Raw genomic sequence first — 27,807 nt, forward strand, 5'->3', positions numbered from 1 at the left:
ATCTGACCCTAGCTGACTTCCTGCCCCCTGGGCAGGGGGCTGGACCCGATGATTTTGCGAGGTCCCTTCCAGCTGTAATGTCTATGAAGTCTATTCATTAAAAGTTTAGAAGGGAGCAAGTAGATTATGATGAGCCATGAAGTCGAGTGACTCCCTCAGTGCTGCCCGACTAACAATACCACTGCCAAGCAGGTGGTGTTAAACTTTGGGTGGAGCAGGCATCAAAGCAGGGTGTAAGTGTGCCAGTGCACCCCCACCATGCAACCCTCCAGAATGTGCTTCTTCATAGACTATACAAGGCAGCACACATTAACCATTATACCTTCTTGCTCTTTACAGTCAGCATGAGAGTGATGCTGATGCTGTAGCTGTGATGACCCAGAAATGTCGCGAGAGGCAAGGAATGTATATTGTCAGCATTTCATAGAAACAGGATGTTGGCTGCTGGGGTTCCCCTGCTTTACCTGTGTTGGGCCTTAGGTCTGTGTGGTGTCAGGGTTGACGGGAGTCTCACGTAGCATTTAGATGACAGTTGTATGGGATGGTTTGGATAGGGCTAGTCCTACCTCAGGCAGGGAATTGAACTAGACCTGCATTTCTCAACCCATGGGTTGTGACCCAATAGTGGGTTGTAAGAATATATGGAAGGGTTGCAAACAAACTTTAAAAAATGGATCAACAAACTTTGAAACTGGATTCTCCTTTAAAGGAAAAAAAAAATGAGAAACTGGCTTTTCCCTTGCAGGTTGGCAGAGTTCCAGCCTACAAGGGGTTGCTTGGGGCCCCCCCATACTCTACACATACACCTCTACCCTACACAGCCAACCCTTGCCCCACAAACTGGGGGACTGTGGCCTGGGGGGGGCAGTACATTAGGAGTGAGGGGCACTGGGTCAGGACTGGCCAGACCCATTGATGTTTACAAATATATCCTGGTACAAACAAGGTTGAGAACCACTGTGCTAAACAACCTCTCAAGGCAGGGGAAGATTAACACATGGGTCTGTGGGGCCCAGACCAAGGGGCCCCTACCAATTAGGGCGCTCCTGGGAAAAATCTCTGCTGGATGGTCCAGCATGGTGCTGTGTGGGTAGCTGTGCATTGCCCAGTATGGTGCATGGCAGTGGCCAGGCTGCTGTGGGGGGGATGTCCTGCTCACTCTGCTCCTGGGGCAGAGTGGGTCCTGGGGCTGGGGGTAAGGGGTGATAGGTGGATGCAACAGGGAAGCCTCCAGCACCTGCCTTCCTGCCTCTAGGTGCACGGCTGCCCCTCTTTCCTCAGGGAAGCAGGAAAGAGCAATTTTCTTTCCCCTGAAGGGTGCTGATTTTGATCTCCTTGAGGAAAGGCAAAACAGCGGATGTAGCAGGTCTAGTTACCAACGCTTTCTGATACAGTCGTGTTTACAACGGGGTGCGGGCGCCTCCGATGTTCTGCTTGCCCAGGGCCCCAGTAAATCTTAGCCCGCTGCGGGTACATGCCTCCCAGCCCGGCTGCTCCGTGCGGCTCAGGGCTGAGAGAGCAGCTAGTTGAGTCAGGCCGCCTTTGGCAGGGTTGGGAAGACCGCCCCCAAGCCCGGGGATGCTGCTCAGACTCCACCCCGGCGCTGCAGCTGCTCCAAGACAAGACACCGCTGTGCTCCCCCCCCGCGGGGTCCTGATTTCTCCGCATTTCCTGCGGGCAGGCGGGGCCGCCCAGCGCACACGGACACCACCTCCCGCCGGGCAGCCCCGCGAAGCCTGAGGGGCGCCAGGAAGCTGCGGCACCGCCCAGGTCCCTGGGGCGGCGCTCACTTCACTGGCCGGCAGCCCCCCGCGCTGATTGGCGCGCCGGGCGGGGGCGGAGCCGAGCCGCGTGTCCCGTGACGTCACGGCCGCGGCTGGGCAGCGCGAGCGGTTCCGCAGAGTGGCTGACAGCGGCGGCGGCACCGGCTTGGCCATGGCGGCGCTGAGCATGCGGCAGCGCTTCGACCGGTTCCTGCACGAGAAGAACTGCGTCACGGCCCTGCTGGAGCGCGTCGAGGCCCGCACCGGCGTCAGCCGCACATACCTCGCCCTCGGTCAGCGCCGCCCCTCCCCCACCCCACCCCACCCCCACCCGCCGGGCGTTGACGTGTCCGGGCGCAGCCGCCATGTACCCGTTCAGCGCTGCTGGTGCGGGCGGAGCGGGGGGTCGGGGGGCCGCGCGCGGGCGGGCGGGCGGGCGAGCGAGCGGGCAGGCAGGCACTAACGCTGTGTCCGTGTCCGTGTCTGTGTCCCCGCAGGCCTGGCGGGCGCGCTGGCCGTCTACCTGGTCATCGGCTACGGGGCCTCGCTGCTCTGCAACCTCATCGGCTTCGCCTACCCCGCCTACGTCTCGTGAGTGCCCGCCCGGCCGGGGAAGGGGCAGGAGGGCGGTGTCCCGTGGGAGCCCCGGGCCGGGAGCTGCGAAAGAGCAGGGGTTGGGGGACCCTGTGTGTCTGTGTACACATGCCCTCCTTCAAAATCATGGCTTGGTGTGTAAAATTACATACACATAGCTGTTGTGACATGTCTGTTTAAATGCGTACCCACATGACTGGCTGTGTGTGTGTGTGTAAAACACCCCGACTCCTTCAAAATCAGGGTTGTGTGTGCGCAAAATATATAACTTTACACACAACCTTGATTTTGAAGGAGTGGGGTGTTTATACATGCGCATGCATGCACACTTTCAAACTCGTGGTTGTGTGTGTGTGTGTGTGTGTGTGTGTGTTACATAATTTTACACAAACCCAACCATAATTACAACCGTGATTTTGAAGGAGCAGGGTGTGCTTTTATATATGTGCACACAAACGGCTTTATTTGTATGTGCATATACGTACAAAACCATGTGTTTAGACCTCCCCCCATGTATGGAGGAGCAGGATTTCTTGCAGCTAGATTGCCCCTGGAAAAAGATAAAGCAATTCAGCTTGCAGGGTGCCTGCTTAGAAAGCACCTACAGCATTAAAAGAAAATGTAAAGGGAAAAAGTAAAGCAAATAAGGGGAAAAGGTACCTTTGACAAAGTCATGGTGACTGTGTTGGGTGAACAGTAGGTTAGCCGTTGGGGAAAGAGAGACGCGTCTGTACAGCTTCCCTCAATGGCTGCCGTGCTGTTCCCACAACTTAGTCACCATGACTTTTGCAAAGGTACCTTTTGTGTGTGTGTGTGTGTGTGTGTGTGTGTGTGTAATTACACACACATGCACATATGTGTATGCATGTGCGTGCACACTTTTGTGGGCTAAAGGTCATTTAATCAGATTCTGTGTAAGGATGTGTGCACATGGCTGGGTATAAGGAGAGAGAGAAAAGCAGGCTGGTGGGGTGGGGGGATGGAGAGTGGAGGGCCAGGGCAGTGAGGGGAGGATAACACAACTGAACAAATCAATAGTTGGATGGGGAGATGGTGCCTGTGATTTGTTAAGAAAAAAACCCCAAACAACTGACCTTTTTCTTCTGCTTTATTAATGGTAGCTATGGATGGGTTGTGGTTTAAAAATGACACTGCAAAATCACAGTCACATATCTGATTTTAAGCTGTTTAATAGTTCTTATCACTAGTATGGAAGCACTTGAAGGTTCCCACTCCATAGAGTGTGGTGTACTGAGGAGGGGAGAACTGTCTCACTTAAGATTTACCAGTTAAACAGCAAGTGTGAAAATCTGACTTTTTTCCAGATCCCTTGTGTAGGTATCCAGATGTTAAGATTCCTCAGTGCAGTGATTCTCAACCTATTTAGACTCAAGGCACTCCTGTTAGGCTTTGGCACTCTTTAGAACAGTAGGTCCCAACCTTTTTTTCCTGTGACCTGCTGCTGGAAGCAGCAGGGGTGGGGGAGCTCCTGGCACAGGGCGCAGCTTGTCTTTTGTGTGCGGCACCACCAGCATTGCCCTCATAGCCCTCGTTTGGGTTGCTACCTGGGGTTGGGAACTGCAGCTTTAGAAATTGGTAGCAAAGTTTTTCACTTCTTTAACTACAGAAAAATAATACAGCAATTCTTCTATTGCAAAGAACTTAGAAAGACCACAGGTCAGAAATGTTTTTTAATTGTTGGGTTTTTCTTGTGACTCATGTTTGTGCACCTAACAGTGCTAATATTGCGTGGCATCCCATGGCACCCTAAAAGGATCTTAAGGTACCCCAGGGTGCTGCACCTCCCTGGTTGAGAATCACTGTGTTAATGCTTAAGAAGTCTGTCCCTGTTATGAAGTATGTTCTGATTTTAAGCTTTTGAATGTTGTTGGCTTTAATGCGAGTTGACTTATAGGGTTGCATTTGCTTTTAGTAGCAAGAGAAAATTTCTATAGTTGGGAAAGTGGATGTTCTAATTTAGTGCGGTTCCAGATGTTTGATAGGACACTAATTTAATCTAGTGTCAGTATGTAAGCATTGTGTGATAGACTTGAAAACAGACCTCACTTAATGAAAACTGTGCTCCAAAATAACTAGCTGATGCAGAAGTTAGATGCTGGAAGAGCAACTGGTAGCAAGAGATTATTTTAAATCTTTATTATTGTTTTTGTTTTTTTTAAATCTGAGATGGCATGAAGAATTTGTGTGCACGCCTCTTGCAGCTAGGATCATCAGTCTAGCTCACGAGTACTAAAGTAACTTTAAAAATAGAATAAAATAAATTTCCTGTTAGGACAAAACAAAATATCTTATGTTGTAAATGTTCTTGCAAGTGGATTTCAAAAAAAGCTTCCAGTAATCTATTCATAAAATGCAAGTTTCCCCAGCTGTACTGTGCTTTTTAAAATCTGATGTTTGTCCTTACATGATAGAACTCATGTCTCTCTTTTTTAGATACTAGGCATTTTATGAATATATAAGCAGCACTTATGAAAATGTTCTCTGGCTAACATCAGGACAATTCCTTGCTGCTTTATAAGGACAAATGCAAATTACATTGGGGTGTTTGTTCTTCCTCTTTTTCTGACATCTGAAACTTGACTCAGTTTTGGACTTGGACTAGATTAATCCTACCTTCTTAAAACAACTAAAAATCACAAGGTTTAAAACTACGGAGTGGTTTTCTGTACTTGCTCTTGTTAGAGGATGTTACTTTAGAAAATTACAGACAAAAGGACTTTTTCCAGATAAGTTTAGGTAAATGGTGTTCAGTGACTTAGTACTTTTGACATTTAAAAGAACTATTTTCTATCTAGGTAACACTTGATGGTAACTAACTTAAAATATACCAAAACTTTAAAGGAATAGCATGCTTTGTTCATTCTCTAAAATCTGTTGGTGGAAACTGTAACTTGTTGGCGTGTTGCTTTCCTTTTGATGGTCTTACTACATTATAAGGAAGTCACATGGGAGTTGTGGTTATACAACATGGCATGTTTCAGTACCAAGTAATTTTACAGCGTGAGGCAGCCTTTGTTTAAAAGTTTTATAGCACTCATCCCTGCAGTACCTCACTATTTGCATGTAGCTTCTCATATGTGAACAGTCAAATATGGATGTGGAGAATGATTACATGTCAGTATCTAGAAACTGATGCTGACTTTGTGAATCGGTAGAAAGACCAGCTTGCATGTCTTTTTAGGCAGAATGGAGGCGAATCATATGCAGTCAGTGGCTTTTCCCCCCTTTATTTTAAATTGTATTTCTTTCCCTTTCTAACTTTAATTAACGCTTTCTCTGTTCACTTCTATGTAGAATAAACATAAGTGTCTGCTTTTAGTAAGGGAAAGGGGGTTTTCACATGTATCCGTTTCATGTGGAGTGTGGTTGTCCATTGGGAAGAGGTTTTCTCATGGGTAACCTGTACATCACTCCTGTGTTGCCAGGACCCTTTTTATTGAGCAGCACAGCATGTGTGCCTACACACAGATACTTCCCTCTTTGCTACAAATTCTTACCTTTAAAAAATGTAACATGGATAAAAGAATCCATTGCACTTTCTGCTTTTTCAGTTCACATTTCCACTTCTGTTTTTATATTTTTCTGGATGACAAAAAGGTAAGTTGTGGAAGAAATAATAATCTTAAACTAAAATTCAGGGAATTACCTATTGTGTGGGGCAGCCTCCCCCCCCCCCCCCCTTTTTTTTTTTTCTTTAAAAAGAAATACGGTTTTGAGTTCAACTTCTGTCTCAATGTTTGAACAGATACTTGTTTCTATATTACAGAGTCATTAGAATGATGTCTGTCTGCTGGTAACTTGTAAACTTTTTTTTTACAACATTCTTTCCATTCACAGAATCTTATTAGAAAGATAAAGTGTTGATCCTTATTTCAGTAATGCTCTGATTTGATCTTACTGCATTCTTTGTTGGACACTTTAAAATAAGTCATGCATATAGTTGGGTCTGCTAATCTAGTTTAAGTGAAATCCGTTTTCCAGGCATCAAATGGGGGGAAAAAATCCTTTCATTTGAGAGAACTTCCTTGTGCTTTCTGTAAGTTAAATCTTCATGGAGAAGGAGGGAGTCCCAAAGGTTACTACAGCATACTGTCCCAGGGTCTTCATTTGACTCTTATGGAGTCAAATTAGCTACATTATTGTTAAAAAAGAACATTCCAAAAGGTGGGAGGGGAGCAGATTCCTCCTGCTTCCTCATCTCTCTGTTAAATTGTTTTCTAGTAGAAAGTGGGTCCAACTTCCATTTCCGTGCTATGATTGATTCCATATTTTAAAACAAGACTGTAGAAACAAATTTAGGCCCGCTGCTACAAACGCACAATTTCCTAGTTGCTTTTGTCAAGGGATGGACAGGATGTCCACTTGGACAGCCAATCCTTTGAGTTAGGAAAATGCGGTATGATTTCTCTGTTGTCTTTGACAGTGCCAAGTAGATCATCAAATATTAACAAATAGAGACCTGTAATGTGTATTTTTCTCTTAATCTTATGATTATAGAATTATAGTTGTGGGTTGTTTCCAGATCCACAGCAATTAATGCTGCCACCTTTCCCCTTCTGCCAGGTGTCCAGACCTCAGGGCAGCCCAGTGGGTTGTTTTGATGTGGTCCTGTGTACAGTATTGCACCAGTGCATATGATCAGTCTGTGGCTGGATCTAGCACATAGGCCTGGGCTCGTGTGCTGCATCATACCCATGCACCTTACCTGTGCTACATTCAGTCTGTGGACTGACCTCATGCCACTCAACTGGCCCATGGGGCAGAGAGATTGAGCACCACTGCTGTAGATCAACTTACTGAATTTTGTAAGCTCTTCTGTTTGTTTGTAGTAGATCACACTGATAGTGAGGTTTTTAGCCATGGAAGTTAGAGGTAAAACTTCTAATACCTTCAGTCAGTTTCACCTCTGAACAAGAAGGGAAGTGAATGTTTCCAGTGCTTAAATAAACTAAGCAGGCTGAATCTAGAAAGTATAAGAAAGAGGAAATGTTGCCAGCCTTGTTTAGCACAGTTCCTCTTATAACCAGTGGTGGTGAACTGACTACAGCAAGGTGCATATATTAGGAAGAAAAGAAAAAGTAGAGTGTTTGGTTGTGATTAAGAAAAGCAACAGGAGGGTCTACTAAAATGTCTGAAACTTCCTTAAGGCAGACAAGGTTCTTTGGGTTTATCTGATATCTTTTATTACACCAAATAAATAGTTGGAAACCATTTTCTTAGCAAATTTCTTAGCAATCTTTTCTTAGCTATCTTAACAACCTATAGCCCTGAAAATTCCTAAATGCACTTAGTGTTTTATAGTTGCTAAAGAAAAAGTTGTTCTGGGCAGTAATAGTACTAAAGTCTTAAAAAAACAACAACAACTGAATACAATGCAGTCTTGTGTTCTGGCATAATTTGCATTATTGTTTTTCTTCATCTACATTTTTGCTACATAAGTGCTGATTTCTTTTATCATCTTCATCTGACAAAAGAGCATAGTCTAGTGAATGGTGTGGCAGGGAGGGGTTTGGGAAAACAGAAACACAAGTTTTTAATTTTGTGTTTTTTTTCCCATTATGTAGCCTTAAGTAAATCACTTAGTACAGGGGTGGGCAATTGTTTTGGGCTTGCTTACTGAGTTTTGGCAAGCCATCAAGGGCTGCATGACAGGCAGCCCAGGGCAGATAAATATTAATTTTCTAAATTTTTTAGGGGCTCCGCGGGCCAGATAGAATGGCCTGGTGGGCTGCATCTGGCCCCCGGGCCACATTTTGCTCACTCCTGACATTTAGTAGTACCTCTGCCTACACCTTCCCTGTCCCAGAAAATAAGGATGTTTGATATATCTCCTACCTCAGGAGTGCTGTAATGACTATAGATCACTTTGAAAATATAAAGCATTTGCACATACTGAGAATTAGTTTGTTTTTTCAACTTTATTTCCTGCTTTTTCTTTCCTTTCGAAGATGCAGTTAAGTGAGTACACTTTTCTCTTAAATCAGCAAATGAAATATGACCCACTGCTGGTTCTGAAATTGTATAAAAAATATACAATTGAGGAATTTGATCACACCCCACACTTTTAAATTCAAGTATGAGGAGATCTGCCAGATCTTGCTTTTCAATCATGTTTTTAATTTGTACCATTTTTTTTACAGCCCACAGTCTGGTGTTATAATGACACTTCAGGTGCTGTGAAGTGCATATGAATTTGCTGTATGATGTTTTAATTTATGGGCCTTTTAGTTCAAGCAGATCACTATCATACTTGAACAAGTCTCATGCTTCCCTTTAGAAGTAGTGGGTGGTTGGAAACTAGAGAGATTCTAAGATTAAATAGTAGTAAAATTGAATTACTGCTCTTTATTTTCACTGATTTACACCACCTGAAATTTTGGCCCAATATAATTGTCAAGTGATGTTTTGACCCTAAAAGCTCTCAAAGTTAGATATAGTGATCGGCTTCATGGAAATGCAAGTTTCTTTGGGTTGAGAGTAACGATTAAGAAATGCTTGTTTAGTAGTATGAGGGAAAATCTTGGCAAAGGACAACAGGACAGTCCCCCCTGTTCTTAGGGAAAGAAAAGTGCCCTGGGATTTGTGCTGCTGCTGTCAACAAACTACTGTATTGTTCTGATCTATAGGTTGACCTTTTTTCATTCCTTCTCAAAAAAGATATACTTCATAGTCTACTTATACTACATGGGGTCAACTTCGTAATTGGAGCAGTATGGCACTGTTGTACAGGGCAGGTGATCCTGCACAGCAGCTTTACAGGTGCTGTATAGGATCATCTGCTTTATTTTGATGTTACCGAGTAATGGGCTCAGCTTGATGGGGGCAGGGTTGCAGTTGCTGAATGAACCAGATGACCATGGCCTGGGATCCTCTTGGTTTTGTTCTGCTGGAGAAGAAGGTAGGCTGGCTAGGAGCTCAAGAGCCTTGTTGTATCAAAGCTTCCAAATTCCTGTCTCCATTGCAGAGAGCTGGGAAGCTTTGGGTCATCAGCTTTAAGGCAGTCTCTTAAATTTTAAATACATAACAACGTGTTTCACTCCACCAAAATACTAATTAGCTGCATGTGCCGCTTGCCTCATATTTCTAGACACAGTCAAATCTGACCTCATACCCACATATAATGATGGCAAAAATCCAAACACCCACTTTCTCTTTCCCTACATCCTTCTAAACATAGGACTGCTTGGATCCAGGGTTTTGACTGTAAATGTCATTAAGTTTGAAGAACTTGAGTTGAAATCTGGGCTATTGATAAGGGCCTGTTTTGTGTAAATCTATAAACAGATTCTGCTTAATTAGAAATGTTTGTCTTGATACAGTATTTTGGACACTGTAGTGAACCTTGAGCAAAATTCCTTGGTACAGAGGCTTGTTCATTTTTTAATTTAGAGGAAAGTTATTGATATAGAAACCCTACTTTATATAAGTAAAAAGTATTGTTTACATTAGGGCAGAATGTTTATCAGGAAAATGAAGAATTAAGTGATCAGGAAATAAGTTTCCTTAGAAACATCTGCTTCAGTACTCTGGACAAGTATAGGCAAGTCTGCATTTCTTTCTGTTATTTTTTTTCATGCTAGATGGTCCATTATTCTTCTTTAGTTTTGAAGAATGTACTAGATCCTGTTGAATTTAAATAGTGTTGTCAATGATCTTAAGGATGGGAAGATTGTCTCCCCTGCAAATCTAAAGACCAGGGCAGTAACTGAACATGAAATGCAGTTTTGTCAGTCTTCTCTGAAGGAATAAAATTGGCCCTTGCAGTCACAGAGGAAGTAAAAAACGTTGGTTTCACATGGCTAGCTAGTGGCTTCCTCCTGCAGAACTACAGTGTCGGTATCTCTGCTGAAAGGATGACGCACTTATTTTTGGCTCTCTGCTAGAAAAATGCTTGCATGCCATATCTAATTGGCTATGATACCTACCAAAAGGCAAGACCAGTTGGTTGATTTCTATTGGATAAACTGAATTGAACCTCAGTACAAATGTGGATTTGTTGGCTGGGTCTAGCAATCAGGGCATCAGTACCAGTGCAGCCTCTCATATAGATAAATTAAATTGGGATTACTGGACCCCTCCCTGGGGTTTCAAGTCATGGTAAGTCCACTGATGCAAGTAGTGTTTTTGTTTGGCTGTGTTGCACTGGATCAGTAAAGCTACATTCCTGACTGGGATTGTGGTAATTTTGTTTTAGAAAAGCCTTAGAATGGCTGTCAGTGTGGCAGGTTCTTGTGATGGAGAGGAGCTACTGTGCAGAGAATCAAGCATTTTGGAAGAGACCTCCAGCCCAAATCTAGTCCCCTGCACAGAGTTCTGAATTACCTTGGGTAGTTGACTATCCAGTGTCTCCTTGAAAACTTCCAGACTTCCCTGGGAAGCTTGTTCCATTGTCTGATTCTTCTGATAAGTATAAAGATTTCCCTGAGACTTGATCAAAAAAATCTGCTTTGCTACAATTTAAATCCACTGCAATATATCTTGCCCTCTGTGGCAAGGGAAAACAACATTTTTCCACCACTTTTATGTCAGTCTTCAAATACTTTAAACCTAGCATGTCTTCTTTTTTTAATCACCTTTTCTCCAGATTAAATCTACTAGTTCTTTCAGTCTTCCTTCCATATGGGTTGCTTTTCAATCCTTTTATTATTATTGCTGCTCACCTCTGGATCCTCTCCAGTTTCTGTAATCTGTAAAACGCAGTTCCTGAAAACGCAGTATGCCAGGTGAAGCATAACCACTGCTGAGTAAAGTGATAGTCACCTTCTCTGCATATGCTTCTATTAATATAACCCAGAATTGCATTTAATACTGTTTTCTGATAGCATTGAATTGCTGAGTCATGTGTTTGATGTACCATAATTTCTGAATCTTTCTTGGCAGTGCTGTTATGAAGAAGGTTATCCTTTTTTTTTTGTCTGCATTTTATTTTTCTTCCCTTGGTGTACCATCCTTATATTTGCCTTTGGATGCATCTTGTCTGCTGCCCAGATTTTCCAGTTTATCAGGATCTCTCTAAATTTTAATTCCATCCTCTAAAGTGTTTACCGCTCTTCTTAGTTTGGTCACCTGCAAATCTGATCAGTACTCAGTCTGTCCTTGCACCCACGTCCATCTCAGTTCATCTCCTAGCAATTAGTACCTGACTCCATGTATGGAGGTTAGTTGTTGTCTCCTGACCCGCACCTCCAGTAAATTTATCTGATGCTCTTTCATATATGCATGAATTGTGAGAAGGAAGATGGCAGAGCAATTTTTTTTTTCTTTTTTTTTCTAGGGAGAGAGGGAGGATAGTGTGTCTGTGTGGCAGAAAGTGGCTTTAGATGATGTCTGGAAACATGGTGTTTTTGGTGACAGGCTGAAAGATTTAAGGTTAAAGCCCAAATTTGGTGTATGAAGGACAGTGAGAGAAAGATCAGAACAATGAAGAAGATGTAAATGTGGGTACTTCCTGCATAGAAGCAATGTCACTGTGACTTTTAGGTGATTTACCAGAAATAGGATGAGAAAAATGGAAGAAAAGATGGCATTAGAATGGTGAAGTCTGTTTAACACAGAGATGGGCAAGTCTGTTCCTCTGGGTCCATGAGTGTGTCTTTGTGAGATGCTCTTTAAACAGACTTCCACCTTCAGCTGCCTCTGTGGAAAAAATGAAGTTTATTTTCTACCTGTGGGAACTTTTTACCATCTTTTAATTTTCACTGAGCCTGACAAAGGCTGTGCGCGCCCAAAAGCTTGCAGAAAGATATTTTTTTTTTTATTTTTTTATTTTTTTTGCGATTTCTTAGTTGGTCTATTAAAAGGTATCATCTCTGAACCAAGAGTTCTAGAGTTTTGCATTTCTTTTTGTCTCAGAACAACAGTACTACCAAATACAGTACAGTAGTGGAACAGAAATGTTATTTACTTCATGAGAGGTATATACAGCACATTTATAGGCTCTTCATTTAACAGGGAGGTAAATACACAGTAAGTTACAGATGTCAGGCCTTTTAAAGCCCTCCCATCTGTGGTTGTATTTCATTTCATAGTGTTATGGTGAGGAGGGGGATAGCACTTAAGTGTCTTCAGCTTTATAACAGTGCTGCCCCTCAAGTTTTGTTTTCTGAGAGGGAAAGTGCTACCTCTGATTGGAACATATTTTGGCACCACTTTTTTGAAATGGGGAAGGGCTAGACAGATTAATAACCAACCAAAGGAAAAAGGTTCTCCATTTAGAAAATTCACACTCTCTCTTTGGTATTGATTTTTTTTTTTTTTTTCACTTTTTGTGCATGGTACAAGAAAGCTTCCGATCTAAAGCTGATACCTTATTATACCCAGTACTAGAGTGACGACACTGAAATGGAAAGCAAAGCATATAAGCTTTCATGTTAGAGACATATATGGGAGACCTGGAAACTGATGTTTTTCATAATATCTTAATTCTTTGCATCCCTTATTTTATTGGCATAAGGCTTATCTTGTATGCAGTGTAAATTCTAGGCTTTTGAGTAACCCTTTTTTTTTTTTTTAATGACCTTTGGCAGTGATAGTTTCTGGATTCCATGCCTTAACAATTGTAAAGGTTACAAGTATAAAGGTTTGTCTGTTGTTCATAGTAGACACAAAAGGAAAGTAAGTACTTTTGTGAATTGTTAACTCTAATAATAATTTATAACATTAGAGGTACATGAAGACTGAAACTTTTTTTTCTGCCAAATCGATTGTCTGAATCAGTTCAAAGTGGGCCAGAGAATTTTAAGTGTATTAACTGAACTTGGTAACTTCAGAATACCATCTACAATAAATAGTAGGTCATAGGAAAAAATTTAGAATTAAGTCTAACAATTACTGTGGTACAAAATAGAATTGAAATTTTTAGGTGTAAAAAGAGAGAGTTGTATTATAGTGTAAACTTACTAAATTCAGTAAAGGAAACATTAAAATTAGGGTAGCTCTGGGATGTTCTTGATTCTGCATTGTAACAGAAAATGCTGTTGAGGAGCAGTATGTTTTTTTCAGAGACCATTGTTGTCTTTGTGCAATACTAATGTAAATGATTGCTTGAATTCCTAAGTCCTAGTTAAAGTGCATAAAATTGAGAGAGTATTATGTTTGGAAGAGTTTTGTATCCAGACGGATCTTTGTGCTGTGATGTGGCATGTCAGTGTTATAGCAGCTTGATTGCTTGGGGAAATAACCTGCCAAGGAATATATTTTTAGTCTTTTATTTTTTTCCCTTGGTTTATACCTCATGGGTTTTGGGTCCTTCCTTCCTGTTTGATTTCTAATAATACTGATTTTATAGGTCTTTATGCTGTCTGTTACCACAAATGACTCATCTGTTCTCTTGGCATATAAATAACTATTGCAACAAGGCAGTCTTTGAGAAAATGACATTTTTTAAAATGTGGTGTCAATTTTGGTGGTATTGCTAATAATTTATGATCTGACTTCATCTCTAATTTTTATTTTTATCACTTGTTACTGCAGATGTATATTGAGTATTCTACTGTCTTAATTTTTATTCAGATAAAATAATGAATGTACTTTAGTTGCATAAAATATTGTAAAAGGGTAATGATCTCCTATTACAGTACAGAAGTAAAGTTCAGTAAAAACATTCAGAAATGGATGCTGAAGAGAAAAGATGGATCAAATTATAAGTTGTTTCAGTACAAATACCCAACCTGTTCTAAGTGCAATGAAGCTAGTTCTTACGTACTATTAAAATCATATTTACTCAGACTGGTTTACTTTTGACATTAAATATAGTAGACTTGGAGTTTTGTGCAACAAAAGGAACAAAACCTGTTGCCACACTTTAAATATAAGACCTCATTGGTGCTGTCATCCCTATATATATCTTATGGTGTATTATTTTCATCTTGTCCTTAATTTAAAACAAGCTTACTTTTTTAAAAGGAAGATCTATCAAAGTGTAGTATTTTAAAGTTATATTATAATAAAAAATCATGTAGATTTCTATCTGTTCCATTTTATGAGAGTCAGCAGCTTCTTGAACGACCATACATGAATATTAACCAAAAGAATTTAGGGATTTTTTAAATCACAAGCAACACTTGTGCAACAGCTGCCAGGCTTATCAATGATGAAGTTCCATGTCTTTAAGTTTTGGAATAACTGTTGTGCTTGTTTTAATTGGAAAGAAATGGTGGGCGAAAATGACAGACTTATGAAAAATTGTGTATTTAAAATATAGATCTACACTGGCATTGGTCTTTAATAGAGTGAAGAACTTGCTCATGAGGCAGGGCTGTCTTACAAGGTTTTGTTCTTTCTAACTTTTCCAACCTATTACTGAAAACTGAAATTACTAGTGACTGTCCATTTTTACTCCTTCCCCCTGCCACATTTTTTTGTTTCTAGTTCTACATTGTTGGCTATCTGTATTTACCAGGAGCTAACTTTGCTTGATACTTTGGGGCTGTGGCAGACATCTTTGTAAAGATGGCAGATGCCAATCTTTCCTCTGCTCCTTTACCCCCATGGAATGTGCCTTGTAGCATCTAGATCAGACTACTTACAAATAAGAGGGATGTGATGTTGCCTCTTGCAAGGTAGAGAAACCTCCATCTGACTTTTAATGTTACATTTCAGCTGAATAAACAGAAAAGTAGTAATCCATTAGCATAACAAACTGCTGCTTTTTACTGTGTACGTAATTACAAATAAAGCTGCTGTGTTCTTTTGATCGCTCTATCACTGATGATAAGGTTCCACTGTATATACTTCTGGCACCTAATTGTATTGGCCCAGCTCTTATCTATATTTTTATGCACATCTGCTACTGTACAGGCTTCAACAAAAACACTAGTTCTCAGGAATAAGTTAATTTCCATTTTGCTTGGAGGAGCTGGAGAGAGCAAATTGTCCTTCTCCCCCCACTATCCTCAGTGCTTTCAAATGGTACAGGGGCTCCTCCTAAATTTGTAGCAGGCCTTCGGAGAAGAGTCTACCATCTTCAGGCACTTAAATTGTGGTTCATATATTTATTTTGTATTTTAATTTTGGATGCTTACTTTCAACCTAGGTTTGAGCCTTTAGTATTAATGTTTTCAAGATTGCTTCTCTCTTAAGTAATCAATTAGAAATGCATTTCCCCCTGAAAATGAAAGCATTAAAATACTTATGATGATAAAATTGCAAGAGTTGGCAGTGCTGTCTCCTTAGGTATCAGGAGAATTGGCTATTTCACTTCTTTAGTTTGAGTGGAACAAGGGCTATCCTGTCTGGAGTGTTTGCAAAACATCTAAAACAACATAGGCACTACATAAATAACTATTTAATAGGTATATACATAAGGCTGAAATAGGGGGAAATTTAAGTCAGATCAAGACCTCTGTCTGTCAGCCTTTCACTTTGGGGGCCCTCCGTTCCCATCCTATTCTTTGGTTTAGTACTTCTGTATCCTTCTACCCACTGGTATGTCAGCATTGTTTTTCTCCAGGATAGTTTTTTGGCACTCTTCTATTTGCACAGTTCAGTAGCTTACTTTCTGATAGGAGGGCACAAACTACATTGGTTCACATTAAATTCCATCTAAATTTCTCAAGCACTGGGTACTAAGTACCTGCCAGGTACAGTCATTCAAAAATAAACAAAGGTCTAGTAATTGTACACTATACCCTCTAGGAACAACCCCCATGATGTTGAGAGGTTGGCTGTATGGATTTGTAAAAAGTGCTGTTACTTTTTCCTTGCTCACAAAATAACTATAAAGTATAAGGTCATTATAAACAGAATTTAGCACTGGTGAATTGTTGGTGTCTGCTCATAATCCTTTATCACAGAGTTGTAAGTAGGGGGGACACAAAAATGTAGCCTTCCAATATACAGAGAGACTTTGATATTCAGTTTGTGGGTGAGCTGGCTGTATGAAAGGAATGTTTCAATCCATACAAAGGTAAATGAAAGTAATTGAGAGGGGTGACAACAGCTCCTCTTCTCCCTGCACTGTCCCCCGTCCCGTCCCCCCCCCCCCCCCCCCGTCCCTCCCCAATTACTGTTGTAATGAGAACTGTTGCTACTGACCTGTTCTGCTTTCCTTTCAGAATCAAGGCAATTGAAAGCCCCAACAAAGATGACGACACACAGTGGCTGACTTACTGGGTTGTTTATGGAGTCTTCAGCATTGCAGAATTCTTCTCTGATATCTTTCTGTCTTGGTTTCCTTTTTACTACATGCTGAAGGTTTGTTACTTCATTTCTTCCCCCTCTTCCCCCCTCCAATAGGATTTTGATGGAACTGATTAATATCTTCTGAAGTGACAAATGGTAGTAAGATTTTTTTTCTGGTTAATTTTTAGACCAGTTAGCATATAGTACCAAGTAAACTGCAATGCTAACACTTTCTTGAGGTTAGGGGAACAGTGAAGAGGAGGCAAGGAGTTCTTGCTATCTAACACTTTAAGATTTGTGTTGGCATGTACTCATGCAGTAGACAGATCTTGGGGATATGTCCAAGTTTACAGAAGTAGGGGCTAGAAGGAGCAGAGAGGTCACAATGAAAAGTAAAATGTCAGCTTCTTATTATGGTCACTTGTGGAATGGAGAGGGGAATTGGAGGGTAAAGTTATACATTTTGGATTATATAGCTTCATTTGTCCCTTTAAATATTCTTCCCTCCCCTCCACCTGCTATACCTTTTGTTTCTAGTTCTACATTGAAGGCTATTTGTACATATCAAGCAGAGTCAGCTCAGGATACTTTGGGGCAGTGACAGATATCTTTGAAAAGATGGCAGGTGCTATCTTTCCCTGCGCCACCACCCCCACCCCCTTCCAGGAATGTAACCCATAGCATCTAGATCAGATCATTTACAAATGAAAGATGGGTGTGATGTTGTCTCTTGAAGTTGCAACACCTTATCACTGAAGTATCTGCAGCCTGCACTTTGACTGCAAAGTGGAACCTGCTTAAGATAGTAGGCTTTCTCTGCCAACTGACTTAACTTTCTGGGTCAGCTTTCAAACAACTGCATTGCTTATGTTCAACAAAATAGCCAATTGCCATGTGCCCTGAGAGGCAAAGGAAGCTGCAGCTAAGGCAACTGTATTTTAAGTGCAGCAGTTAATTGCTATGTATTTTCTGGATTGGGTTCTCTTTTTCTCTATCCCTATTTCATCCCCTCATTTGCACTTTATTTTTGTAACAACTGGTTGCACAATGCTTAATTCTAAGAAGTAAGTTAGGCCAGTAAAGGTTTTTATATGATCATAGTAACAGTTACAAGTCAGTCATGCAATTTTAACTACTAAGATCTGATTCTCTAGCAAGTCACTGCTGGAAATCTTCCTCTATTTTCTGGGTAGCCAAAAACATGCCAGGGATCTCTTGAAGCAAGCAAAATGTAGATGCTGCTGTAAAGAGTATACAAAGTACTAGTAACATGACCTGCCTTGTTTGGTCAGGTTAACAGTTCTGATGTTATGAAATAAAAATATTATGTTCAGCTGTAGTTACTATCTTAATAAAGAGACATTAACAAACTGAAAAGTTCAGAGAAGACAAAATAATTGGACTTCTAGAAATGGTTTAAAAACATTAAGTACAGCAAAAGCTGTGTTATCCGGCACTTTATCAGCTGGAAAGCTCCACTGACCGGCATCTGAGGGACGTGGCAAAAGCGTAACCGGAAGTCCCACTTCCAGTTTCACCACTGCAAGCCGAGTTCTTCTTCATCACTTCTTTTGCCCGTGACCTGAGACAAAGCAGCCTGTGCAGGGGCTCCCCTCCCCATCCCCTGGCACACTGATGCCGGGGAGTGCACCAGGCAGTGCATATTTGATTATCCGGCATCCCCTGGGAATGGGGGATGCCGATTAACAGAGCTTTTACTGTAAATATGTACAGTCTGTCAAAAAACTTGACTAAAGGACATAAGCCTAAAAACAGCTAAAGAGTGTACACATCCACAGAGGGTCTATACATCATTGCTTGGTGTGAATTTTAAAATCTTTTTGTTGAAAATCAAGAGAGCCTTCTGGCAGTGAACAACTGTATTAGACTGTGGATTAGATACCCTGCAGGAGAAGAAAGCTCATAGCCTGGAACCTCTAAAACTTGATTGGGTAAAACACCAGAAGACAGTCTGTAGTGAAAAATAGATCTCTTCTGTCCCTGCTTCCATACTTATATGAGAGAAGCTATGTTCTGACCTCTGGCTGTATGAAGTAGTTGTCATCAGATCTCAGTTATTTCAAAATTTTGTTCAGTCTGCTGCTATGAAATGGGGTAGGTTTCTATCTGAAGATTTCATTATGAAACCCTGTTAATATATCACCATGTTGTTAAGGTTACAAACTATTGAGATTCATTTCTCAAACCACCTGGTATCTCTAGGCCTGCCGGAGAGACTAGGTGAATGTTTTTTACCCAGAACTGATGTTGTGTAATGAGCGCTCGGTGTTCCATGTTTTTTTGTAGAAAACACATGAAGTGTGCACATATTTGCCATAGGTCAGTTCAGCATAGAGATGCCTGAGCTAGCTTGGGCATCAGGAGCATTCTGGCTTTGGTAGCCTGGAGTTCAACATAGCATACTTCACCTGCTTCTCTGTCATATTAGTCTAATCTTAATTAACAGCCAGAGTTGTCCTGATTCTGAGCTCCATAAAGCCACAGCTACACTCCTACCGCTACCTAAGATAGATAATTTTAAATCTAGCTCTTGACACTTGTAAGTTACACTGCAGTTACCTGTGTGGCTATACAGCAGACAATCTAAGAGTGCAGCAATGATGATCCTTTTTTTTTTAAATGTACTTCTGTCTGAGAGTGCTGATTTTCTCATTACAAGACAACTGGGGCTATAGTCAGGCAGATGTATGGCTCTTGTGTCAAAACTTTATAAATGACTGGACAGGCTACATTAGGTTTAGCAGTCTGGCAGTTTCAAATTTAAAATTTCAGAACACAAGACATTTTATATATCAAATGCCAGCAAAATCTGAAAGCAAAATACAGTTCAAATTTAAGCTGTCTCGGAAATGTATCTAATCAACTGCAAAAAGCTTATTTCAGCAAATATAAAAATACAAAAGGCTATTAAGAATAAATCCAGAATTGGGAAGGATTAAATTAATTTGGCCAACCAGAAAGAGGACTGGAATCAAAGCAACTAATCTTAATCTTAGCCACAAAAAAAACCCCAACTTTAAATTGTTTTCACTTTAGCCAGAGAGAAAGTTGGACTTGATGCAGGGGGATTTCCTACAATTAAAGAGTTCAGTTGTGGGGGGGGGGGGGGAGGAAGAGGGGAGAGTGTGTGCATGCACACGTGCACAGGGAGACAGGTGAAATAATTTTGTCTTTGAATAGTTTAAGAAATATAGTTAATATGTTGGAGCTAGAGAAGTATAAGATGTAGTACTCTCTTTTATAAAATAGACTAAATGAACAGTCCCATGTAAGTAGAAGCTTTTGAGAAGAACTCTTCAACCCTTTCATTTTCTCTGACAGGTTGTTTAATGAGACTTACTGCAGTTCCATTTTAATTGCTTACTAGCACCATATTTGTATTACCTCTGAACTTTATTTCTTCAGAATTTATTAAATGCTCCAAAACTGTGGGCAGATACTTTTAATCATTTGCAATTTTTAAATTTTATTTTCTAAGACTTCCTTCTACCATTGGGGAAAAATAAAATCTCTTTTCAAGCCAGTTTACCAACAAACTCCCATCCACCACAAATTAGAATGTATAGCACTTACCTGATAGCGGTATGTTAAAAGGAGAGTTCAAAATGGCCTAGCAGCAATCAGTAGAAAGAGTTATCCCCCCTTTTTGAGAGAGTCATGCCCCAGTTAGGTGCCTAATTTCTTAATACGATATTTTGGATTTTGCCTTTACTGAAAAAAAAAGTGTGGCTTTAAAAAAATGCTAGCTATCTCTGCATAATAGAGAGAGAGAGAGATTAGTAGTTTTTGTCTCTCAATTCCTGTTTGAGATAAAGTAAACCCTAGATAAGGCATGCAGACTTGACCATACATAATGTTTTATCGTTGAAGAATAAGCTTGGAGGAAAAATAGCAAACTTCTTCCCAGCAACCCCCTCCCCCTTCCCCAATTCTTGTAGCAAATCCTCAATTATAATTTTCAGAATCAAATTGTTGTGGTGACAGTTTCTGACTTAAAATATACTAACAATTTAAATTGAAGATTACGGGCTTTGATTTCCTTTCCTTGTACAGATCAAGCTGCCATTTTAAGCTCTTCAATATTACAACGAACAAAGCATCCAAATACTCAAATGGTTATTCTCTCTTGCTTTTTTTCCTGAAAGAACACTACCGCCATAAATCAATGAAGTTTTTCAATCTTAACTTGAGCTCTCAACATTGCCATAAGGAAATCAGAAGAATAGCAGCAACAAAGTAGAGCAGTGGCATGACTAGTATAACCCTGTTCTGGTAGAAAATGTAGTTGCAAAGGTAGCTTTAAATAGTGCTTTGGTATGATGCCAGATACTGGAAACCCATTTGTGAAGAACTACATAAATGACTGTACCCTCATGAGGGGTCTTCTACATCCTGCCAGGCTCTGGAGGTGCTATTATGAAATACCAGTCGCTTCGGTTGAGTAACTGTTCTGTTTTAGGCAGAAATATTAGCACTGCCAATTGATAAACTTACCTAAGGTGATCATGCTTTTTAATTACTTATATATTTGCCATACTTTAGCTGCCTGGACTGAAATTTTCTATTTTGCATTGTATCTGCATCCAGTGGAGGGTCTTTGGAGAGCTTCAGCTATTTCTGGCAATAAAGATATGGGAAAATGTTTTGGTTTTTTTTTCTTCTTTTTGCTGATTGTTTTGCTGCTTGCTTACCCTGGAGTAGGGATGTAACCCTCTGCCTTTGTATCAGGGGTTTATCTTGCTGCTACTAGGTTTCCTGGGTTTTTTTCTTTGAAAAATCTGCCAGCACATACTCCATAGAGACTTAGAGTTTAGCCTCAAGATTTCTAATTGGAATGTACTGACCTGCAGAGCTGAAGCCAGATTCTTTCTCTCGTGTTTTTATAGCTGTTCTGTGTTAGGGCAGGATTAGAACAGAAACTAAGGAACCTTACTTTCCTGTCCTTTGAATAGCCTTTATCATGTATACACCCAAGCTACATGGAAGAGGAAGCTGTTTTGAATAGAAAGGACAAAAGCTGAACCAGGAGAGGGAATGGCATTTGATTGGGAAGAAGGGAAGGCATGGGAGCCTAGAACTGGTGGGGAGCTTTATAAAGAGCAGGCTTTTCTGCACAACCCTTCTTCATCTGTACAACAGGTCTATCCTGAGCACTGAATTTGTAAATTGCTTACTGGGTCATACAACAAATCCTGCTGAAATCAACAGAAGAACTCTTGTGAATTATAGGCAGAATTTGGCCCAGTTTTAGTTAGTAATATAAAAGTATCTCATTTAAACAGTTTATCCTTTCTCTCGGCACCTCAGTGGAAAGGGAAGTCATTACTAGTGCTTGAGAGTCAGGAGAGACTTTTACATTACTAACGAAAACTGGGCCAAATAGACTCATTACCCTCATTTTATAGCTAAGCAACTGAGGACACAGAAACTGACTGACTGGCTTAAGTGCAGGTGTGGTGAGTGTAGGGCATTAATATGGAGAGAATGCTTTTAATGTAAAAACAAGAGAACCTATCTTTTAATATTAATACTGGTACTATGTACTTTCCCCTTAGTATGCACAGTTACACCAATATAAAGGTGCCTTATAAACGCATGTCTTACTGGCTTCTTCTGATCTGGGTATTAAGTTTTATCAGTACATGTACTGTCTCTGGACATCTGTCCCCTCACAAAGGGCTTTGTGTACTGCTTTACTTGTATTGTGTAGATGGAGTATTTCAATGCTTGCATATGTAAAAAAAAGTTTTAAATAACCTTCAACTTATTTTCCAAGTGTGCTGGACCTGGGGAAAGAACTTGTACGTCTCATCCTACATTCTCTTCTGCTTTCTTGTTCCATGCAGTGCGGTTTTCTGGTGTGGTGCATGGCTCCAAGCCCTTCCAATGGAGCAGAGCTTCTCTACCATCGAATTATCCGCCCTTTCTTCCTGAAGCATGAGGCTCAGCTGGATGATGTTGTAAAAGATCTGAAAGACAAAGCTGCAGAAACTGCTGATACAATCACCAGGGAAGGTGAGGCCAAGACTGAAAAGCCTATAAAAAGAATTTGCAGTTTTACCTTTCCAGTATCAGTGCTTTAGGAAAAAGTCAAGAATGTTGGTATTGTTAGATGCTGCTTTTCAAGATGTTAGGGTTGAGGGGGGCAGTGTTGTTTGAATGGGGAAATTAAGTTTGTTTGAAGGTCCAAGAAAGAGGCATGGTGCTTCAAGTCTTCTGTTTTTTAGAGCATGTTAATTCTAAATGGCTGTTGACTTACTTGAATCCCAGTCTGAGGAGAGAAGGGACCTCCTAGAAAAACAGCTGAAGCATCTTTAGACCATAAATTATATTGTCACTTGAGATTTCCCTTTATTCTCTAATTTCTCCATTTTTTTTTTTCTATTTGTACTTACATGTGACCTTTTACTGGGAGAACATACCTGGTGTTATATACAGTATCAGTTATAAAATAGATAACTTCCATTTTCTCTACTGTTTCTGTTCTATTGCCTATGTTTTATGCCTATTCTGTTACTTTCCTCCTCTTTCATTCTTTCATCTTTCTTTTGTTTCCCATCTTTAAATACCTTTTAGATATGAGGGTTGTATATACATCTTTTACATCTTTACCCCTTGCTAACACTATCCCAGTTCCACATCATTTGACTAATCTGTTTCTTGCTCTGGATTTTATAGTAGAGTTACAAAATATACATCTACTTAAGCTTAGTAAACCCAGTTTTTCATTTTAAATGGTACTATTTAGACTCATCACTGCTTCCCTGTAATATAAAGCTTAGGATTCTGTCGTTAAGGTTATAGGAAATCTGATTTCATTCCCTGATTCTCCTCAGGTGGGTTTGGTTGGTTAAATGTTGTCCTTCTACTGGAGGTGGGATTTGAGTCCTTTACATCTCAATAGCAGTAAAGCAAGTTACTTCTAGTATGCTAAAAGTTAACACTTATCTTTTTTTTTCCCCTTCCCCCTTTCCATCTTACAGCCAAGAAAGCTACAGTGAATTTACTGGGTGAGGAGAAGAAGAGTACTTAAAACAGTTAACTGGATGAAGAAAGTTTCCTTCCCCCTCCCCCTTTATAAAGCTTGATGTTACTGGGGACTGTGGTATAATTTTAACAATGTTGCCTTGGAAACATTTTTGATATATTAGGGGAATGTGTTGTAAGTTTTGCTTACTACTTTGCTGTTGTCTGTATAAAAAAAAGTGAGCATTTTTATTTAAATGCAGTGCAGTGAGCAGCATCTAAAGCTTATTGAAAATATTTTATTAGTCACTGTGCAGAGGAAGATCTTTCAGTAGCTTCCTCTTGCAGTAAACATAAATAAAATTATATATCCCACAGGCTCTGCAATTCAGTTTTTCTTTATGCATGCATTCTCTGTAGTTCTGTTAACATTTAACTGTGGTTCTTCCTGTAATGTACAACCCTTGTATGGAAAAAATGCTCCAAATGCATTTTCATGCATATATTTACATATACAAGGAATAGTTATCAAAAGAAAGTGTTTTATGATGCCTCACCACTAATGAAGTTGTAAGTGATTTAAGTTGAGTGCAGTAGGCACCTGGTCACAGAGATTCTGTGTTGCACATGTGTGTATTCTTAAATGAGTAGAGGTTACACACAGAAAAGAGTACTTTGGTGCCAGTGACCAAATTTATACTGGTGTGACGTTATTTGCCAGAAATGGATGCACTTGAATTGCTTGTCTAAGGTGAGTAAAGCCTAGTCCCTTCCTTGTTTAGTTAAATGCAGCAGGCATCTAAAACTAAGAATGGAGTGCCTTATAAATAAATTGACTCAGAAGAAAAGCAGAGGTACCTTTTACTGAAAATTAGTGCTACTCTGAAAATTAACTAAAAACTCCTGCTGAAGTGTTTTACAGATGGCACTAATTATGGGGATTGACTCTTACCTTACCTTTGTTCCCATCAGTACCTTTCTTCATTAATTTTCCTTGGTGTACATGTTGGCTGCATACAGGGATGTTGCTCCTCCCAAGCTTTGCAAGGGAATGCAGTCCCTCTTGTAGGGAGTAGTAGAGTTGTCTGGGTTGCTTGATTTGATAGGACTGAGAACATGACCAGACTTGGCAGAAAAATTACAATTCATTAAGCAGAATCTGATCCCATGATCTTGAGCATACATGTACCATGGTACCTTCATTGCTGAATTTTTTTTATAGCAGTGTCTCATGCTGCTTCAAACAGTACTGCAGTCATCAAGTTTGTTGTTACCTTCCCCACTGACACTTCCTTGGTGTTCCATGTTTTAATTATAAACAAGGGAAAGTGAAATGTTTGATATTTGTGGGTCAGTCTACATACCAAAGGGGAAAAAAAAAAAAGGCCAATCTGAATCCTATTATGAAAAGGCTTCTCTAAATTTTCAGATGCGCGTGTTGTGGCCCCAAACATTGTTCCCCAAGGATATTGCCAAGGGGTGAAACTTATCTGTGGAATACAAAAGTGTTATTGCTGCATCTTGAGGTTAGGATATTTTCAATAGGCTTCATAAAATTTAAAGCTGAAAGGGATATCGTTAAACTTCTCTTACTGAGAAGTGTCTACTACTGTGTGACAAAGCAAATAGGCAAGGCTTGTACTTTGAAGGGAGAACTTGAAATAGCATGATGCACCCCCAAAAAAGTATATCATGGATTTTTAAGGCAAATAACTTTGGCTTTTGACAGCTCTTTACTACAAACTGAACTACATAAAAAAGGAGTTAATTTTGGAGCTATGGAAGTGAGCAAGTAGACCAGTTCTGTAGCTGGATTATTCTGTGAGTGACTTGTGTCCTTACCTTGCTGGTCCTTTACAGCTGTGATAGGGCTGTTGAAACTTTCAGAGCAGTTGGGTTCTTGCTGTACTCTTAAAGATGCCTCAGTAGAGTTTTTAGATGTGAAATGCTCCCTTGTGTTCAAATAATGTTAAATGTAAATACTCCTTCCATTAATATTACAGTGCCTCCTGTTTCAAAACCTCTTCCTAGTATTAATAAAATATGAATGGCAGGTGAAAGGTACTCTTTAAATTGCTGCAATCTTTTCCCTTATTCTACCAAAACAGAGTCTGTCCTGTTTGTTTCTGGCCGAAGGAATGATACTGCAAGACTGGAATTCAGCTTAAGTTAGGAGTGTTGCTAATGGCTTCAGGAAAAGTAATAGTTCCTTATTTGGTTTTGGCTTGCTCAGAGGGACAAGCACCATTTTACAGAATGAGGAAAGGGCAGAGGTCAAATCAGTCTATCCCTGAGATCAAGCACAGCTGTGGCTTAACTCAACTTGGCAGTGCAGGAGTTGAGTGTTCAGAGGGACAGCACAGTGCAAACTTAGATAGAATAGGAAAAGAAGCAACATGGGTAATTAAAAAAGGCAGCATTGAAATCTAGACAAATGCTAGGACCTATTGTGGCTTAGTAGGAGGAAAAAGCTTTAGTAGGGATTTAAACCCTAGATTTGTGAGAATCCACACCTTTTAGGGCCATGACTCATTTTAATTTATTTTTGTAAAGTGCTTAAGATGCAAAATTACATCAGCTATATACATGCCAATCAGTTGGGCCAATGTAACTTAAATTTAAGTGCTCCTTTTTTTTTTCTTACGGATTTATAGTGAACAGTGATAGCCCTGCAGCTTAGTACTCAGCATGATACAGGTAACAAAGTACTGTCTAAGCAAACTATACTCTGCAGGGCTATTAAATACTATTTCTATTAAAAAGAGGGGGAAAATAAAACTAGGGGGTTAACAGAACTCCCAAAATTAACAAGATTTCTTAAAGGAAGCTTGAGAATACAATTCCCTGATTCTCAAACCAGTCCTCAGTTCCTCTTCTGAAATAAGAGACTGTTCTTTTGAGTTTCACTCTTAATTATGTGAGACGAAACCCTTTCAGGTATCTGCTAGAGTAAGCTTCCCCTTGTACCTTAACATGATACAGAACTGAGCAGTTAGATGTTAAATGTATTTTACAACACTGTAACACTTTTTAGAGACCTGCATTATTGCAGCAAACTTAATGGATTTTTTGCACTACTTTAATATGGCAGGATTGCAAATCAGGTGGAACAAGCACTGAAAGCCTTAGTGGTACTTGTAGATGCTGCAATAAATCAAAGTGAGTCTCTGGAAAACTAAGCTTGAACAATTACTTAAGTGTGTCAGGCCCTGGAGTAGCTGTAAGAATTGTTTTGAAGGGCTGATTTAAGTTTTAAGTGATTAAGAAACTTACTGGGCAGCTTCTTCAGTTGTGCAAAGGAAGAGGAGCTGTTCAGTCCTGCAGCAACCAATCTGTTCCTTGTAAATAACTCGACTAGGCTGGCCACTCAAAACAACTATTCTGTAAGTCTTCTCCCAACAACTATTTAGGAAAAAAAATAGTATATCTTAGTCAATGTCTGTACTGAAGATGTAATGTACTAAATAGAAATGGATACAAATAAAAAGAATCTTACTGTCTTTGTATGATGCTTTTGATATCTTCTTTAATAAAAACTCTGCTCCACCATTCAAAGTCCCAACAGGGCTAAAAGCAGGCTACACTTATACTGCAAACACATGCAGACACATATGCATTCCTTTTCACCCTCAAATGCAGCGTGCTAGAAGCTTGCAGCATTTCCTCAGCCATATAAGAAACACTCCAACTCAGACAGTAAGAATATGTTCAGGCTGTAGTGTTGCTATTCTTTAAGTCTGCAAGTGGACATCTATGCGTCCACTGTGGTTGTCTAACTCCAGATTTTCAAGGAGCTTTTATGGCTGGTAGTGGCATTTTCCCCCAAGATTGACAAGCTTTGGGCAATGGGTGTGCTACATACCATCCATTAAGGATAAGCTTTAGAGCAGTTCAGATTTGTTTATCCTCTTTTGTGGATTTGCCAGCCTTTGGAAAGAGCACAGGCCTAAGTAATGCTGAACAAGAATATGGAATTATTCACAGTGATGAAATAAACGGTAGATAGGAATGATTGTGACTACTCCCTGTTAGCAAAATACATGTGCCATCACTTCCAACTCTTCCTGTGGCACTCTGAACCCAACAAAACAGTGGGTCAAAGCAGGGAAAAAACAGAAAATGGAATTATACTGTCATGATTAAAGAATTTTCCATATGGATGCCAGCAAATTAAAGTATGATCATTCATCCACTGAAAAGTAGTGTGAATTCTTGCTTTTCAGCTTTATTTTGTCAAGCACCAGTTCTTACAGGAATCTAACAAATATTTGGGATTCTCAAAACTACACTTAACTTCCCTGATTTGACAAGTACCAGTTTA

At 40.2% G+C, this 27,807-nt stretch overlaps 1 protein-coding gene across 2 annotated transcripts; it reads left to right on the forward strand.

The window, feature by feature from the left end:
* The first annotated feature begins 1,867 nt into the window (after positions 1 to 1,867).
* Positions 1,868 to 26,990, forward strand: REEP5 (receptor accessory protein 5). Of its 2 annotated transcripts, none has more exons than XM_006272100.4 (5): positions 1,868 to 2,056; positions 2,261 to 2,354; positions 16,433 to 16,571; positions 22,367 to 22,535; positions 23,504 to 26,990. In XM_006272100.4, the coding sequence occupies exons 1-5, from the start codon at positions 1,936 to 1,938 to the stop codon at positions 23,551 to 23,553; spliced, it is 573 nt and encodes a 190-aa protein (XP_006272162.1). In that variant the 5' UTR covers positions 1,868 to 1,935; the 3' UTR covers positions 23,554 to 26,990. The 2 variants fall into 2 exon arrangements, with proteins under 2 accessions (XP_006272162.1, XP_059580919.1); XM_059724936.1 differs by lacking the exon at positions 1,868 to 2,056 and adding an exon at positions 2,092 to 2,150.
* Positions 26,991 to 27,807: the final 817 nt, after the last annotated feature.

Source organism: Alligator mississippiensis, chromosome 3, assembly GCF_030867095.1.
Source record: "Alligator mississippiensis isolate rAllMis1 chromosome 3, rAllMis1, whole genome shotgun sequence".
Lineage (NCBI taxonomy): Eukaryota > Metazoa > Chordata > Crocodylia > Alligatoridae > Alligator > Alligator mississippiensis.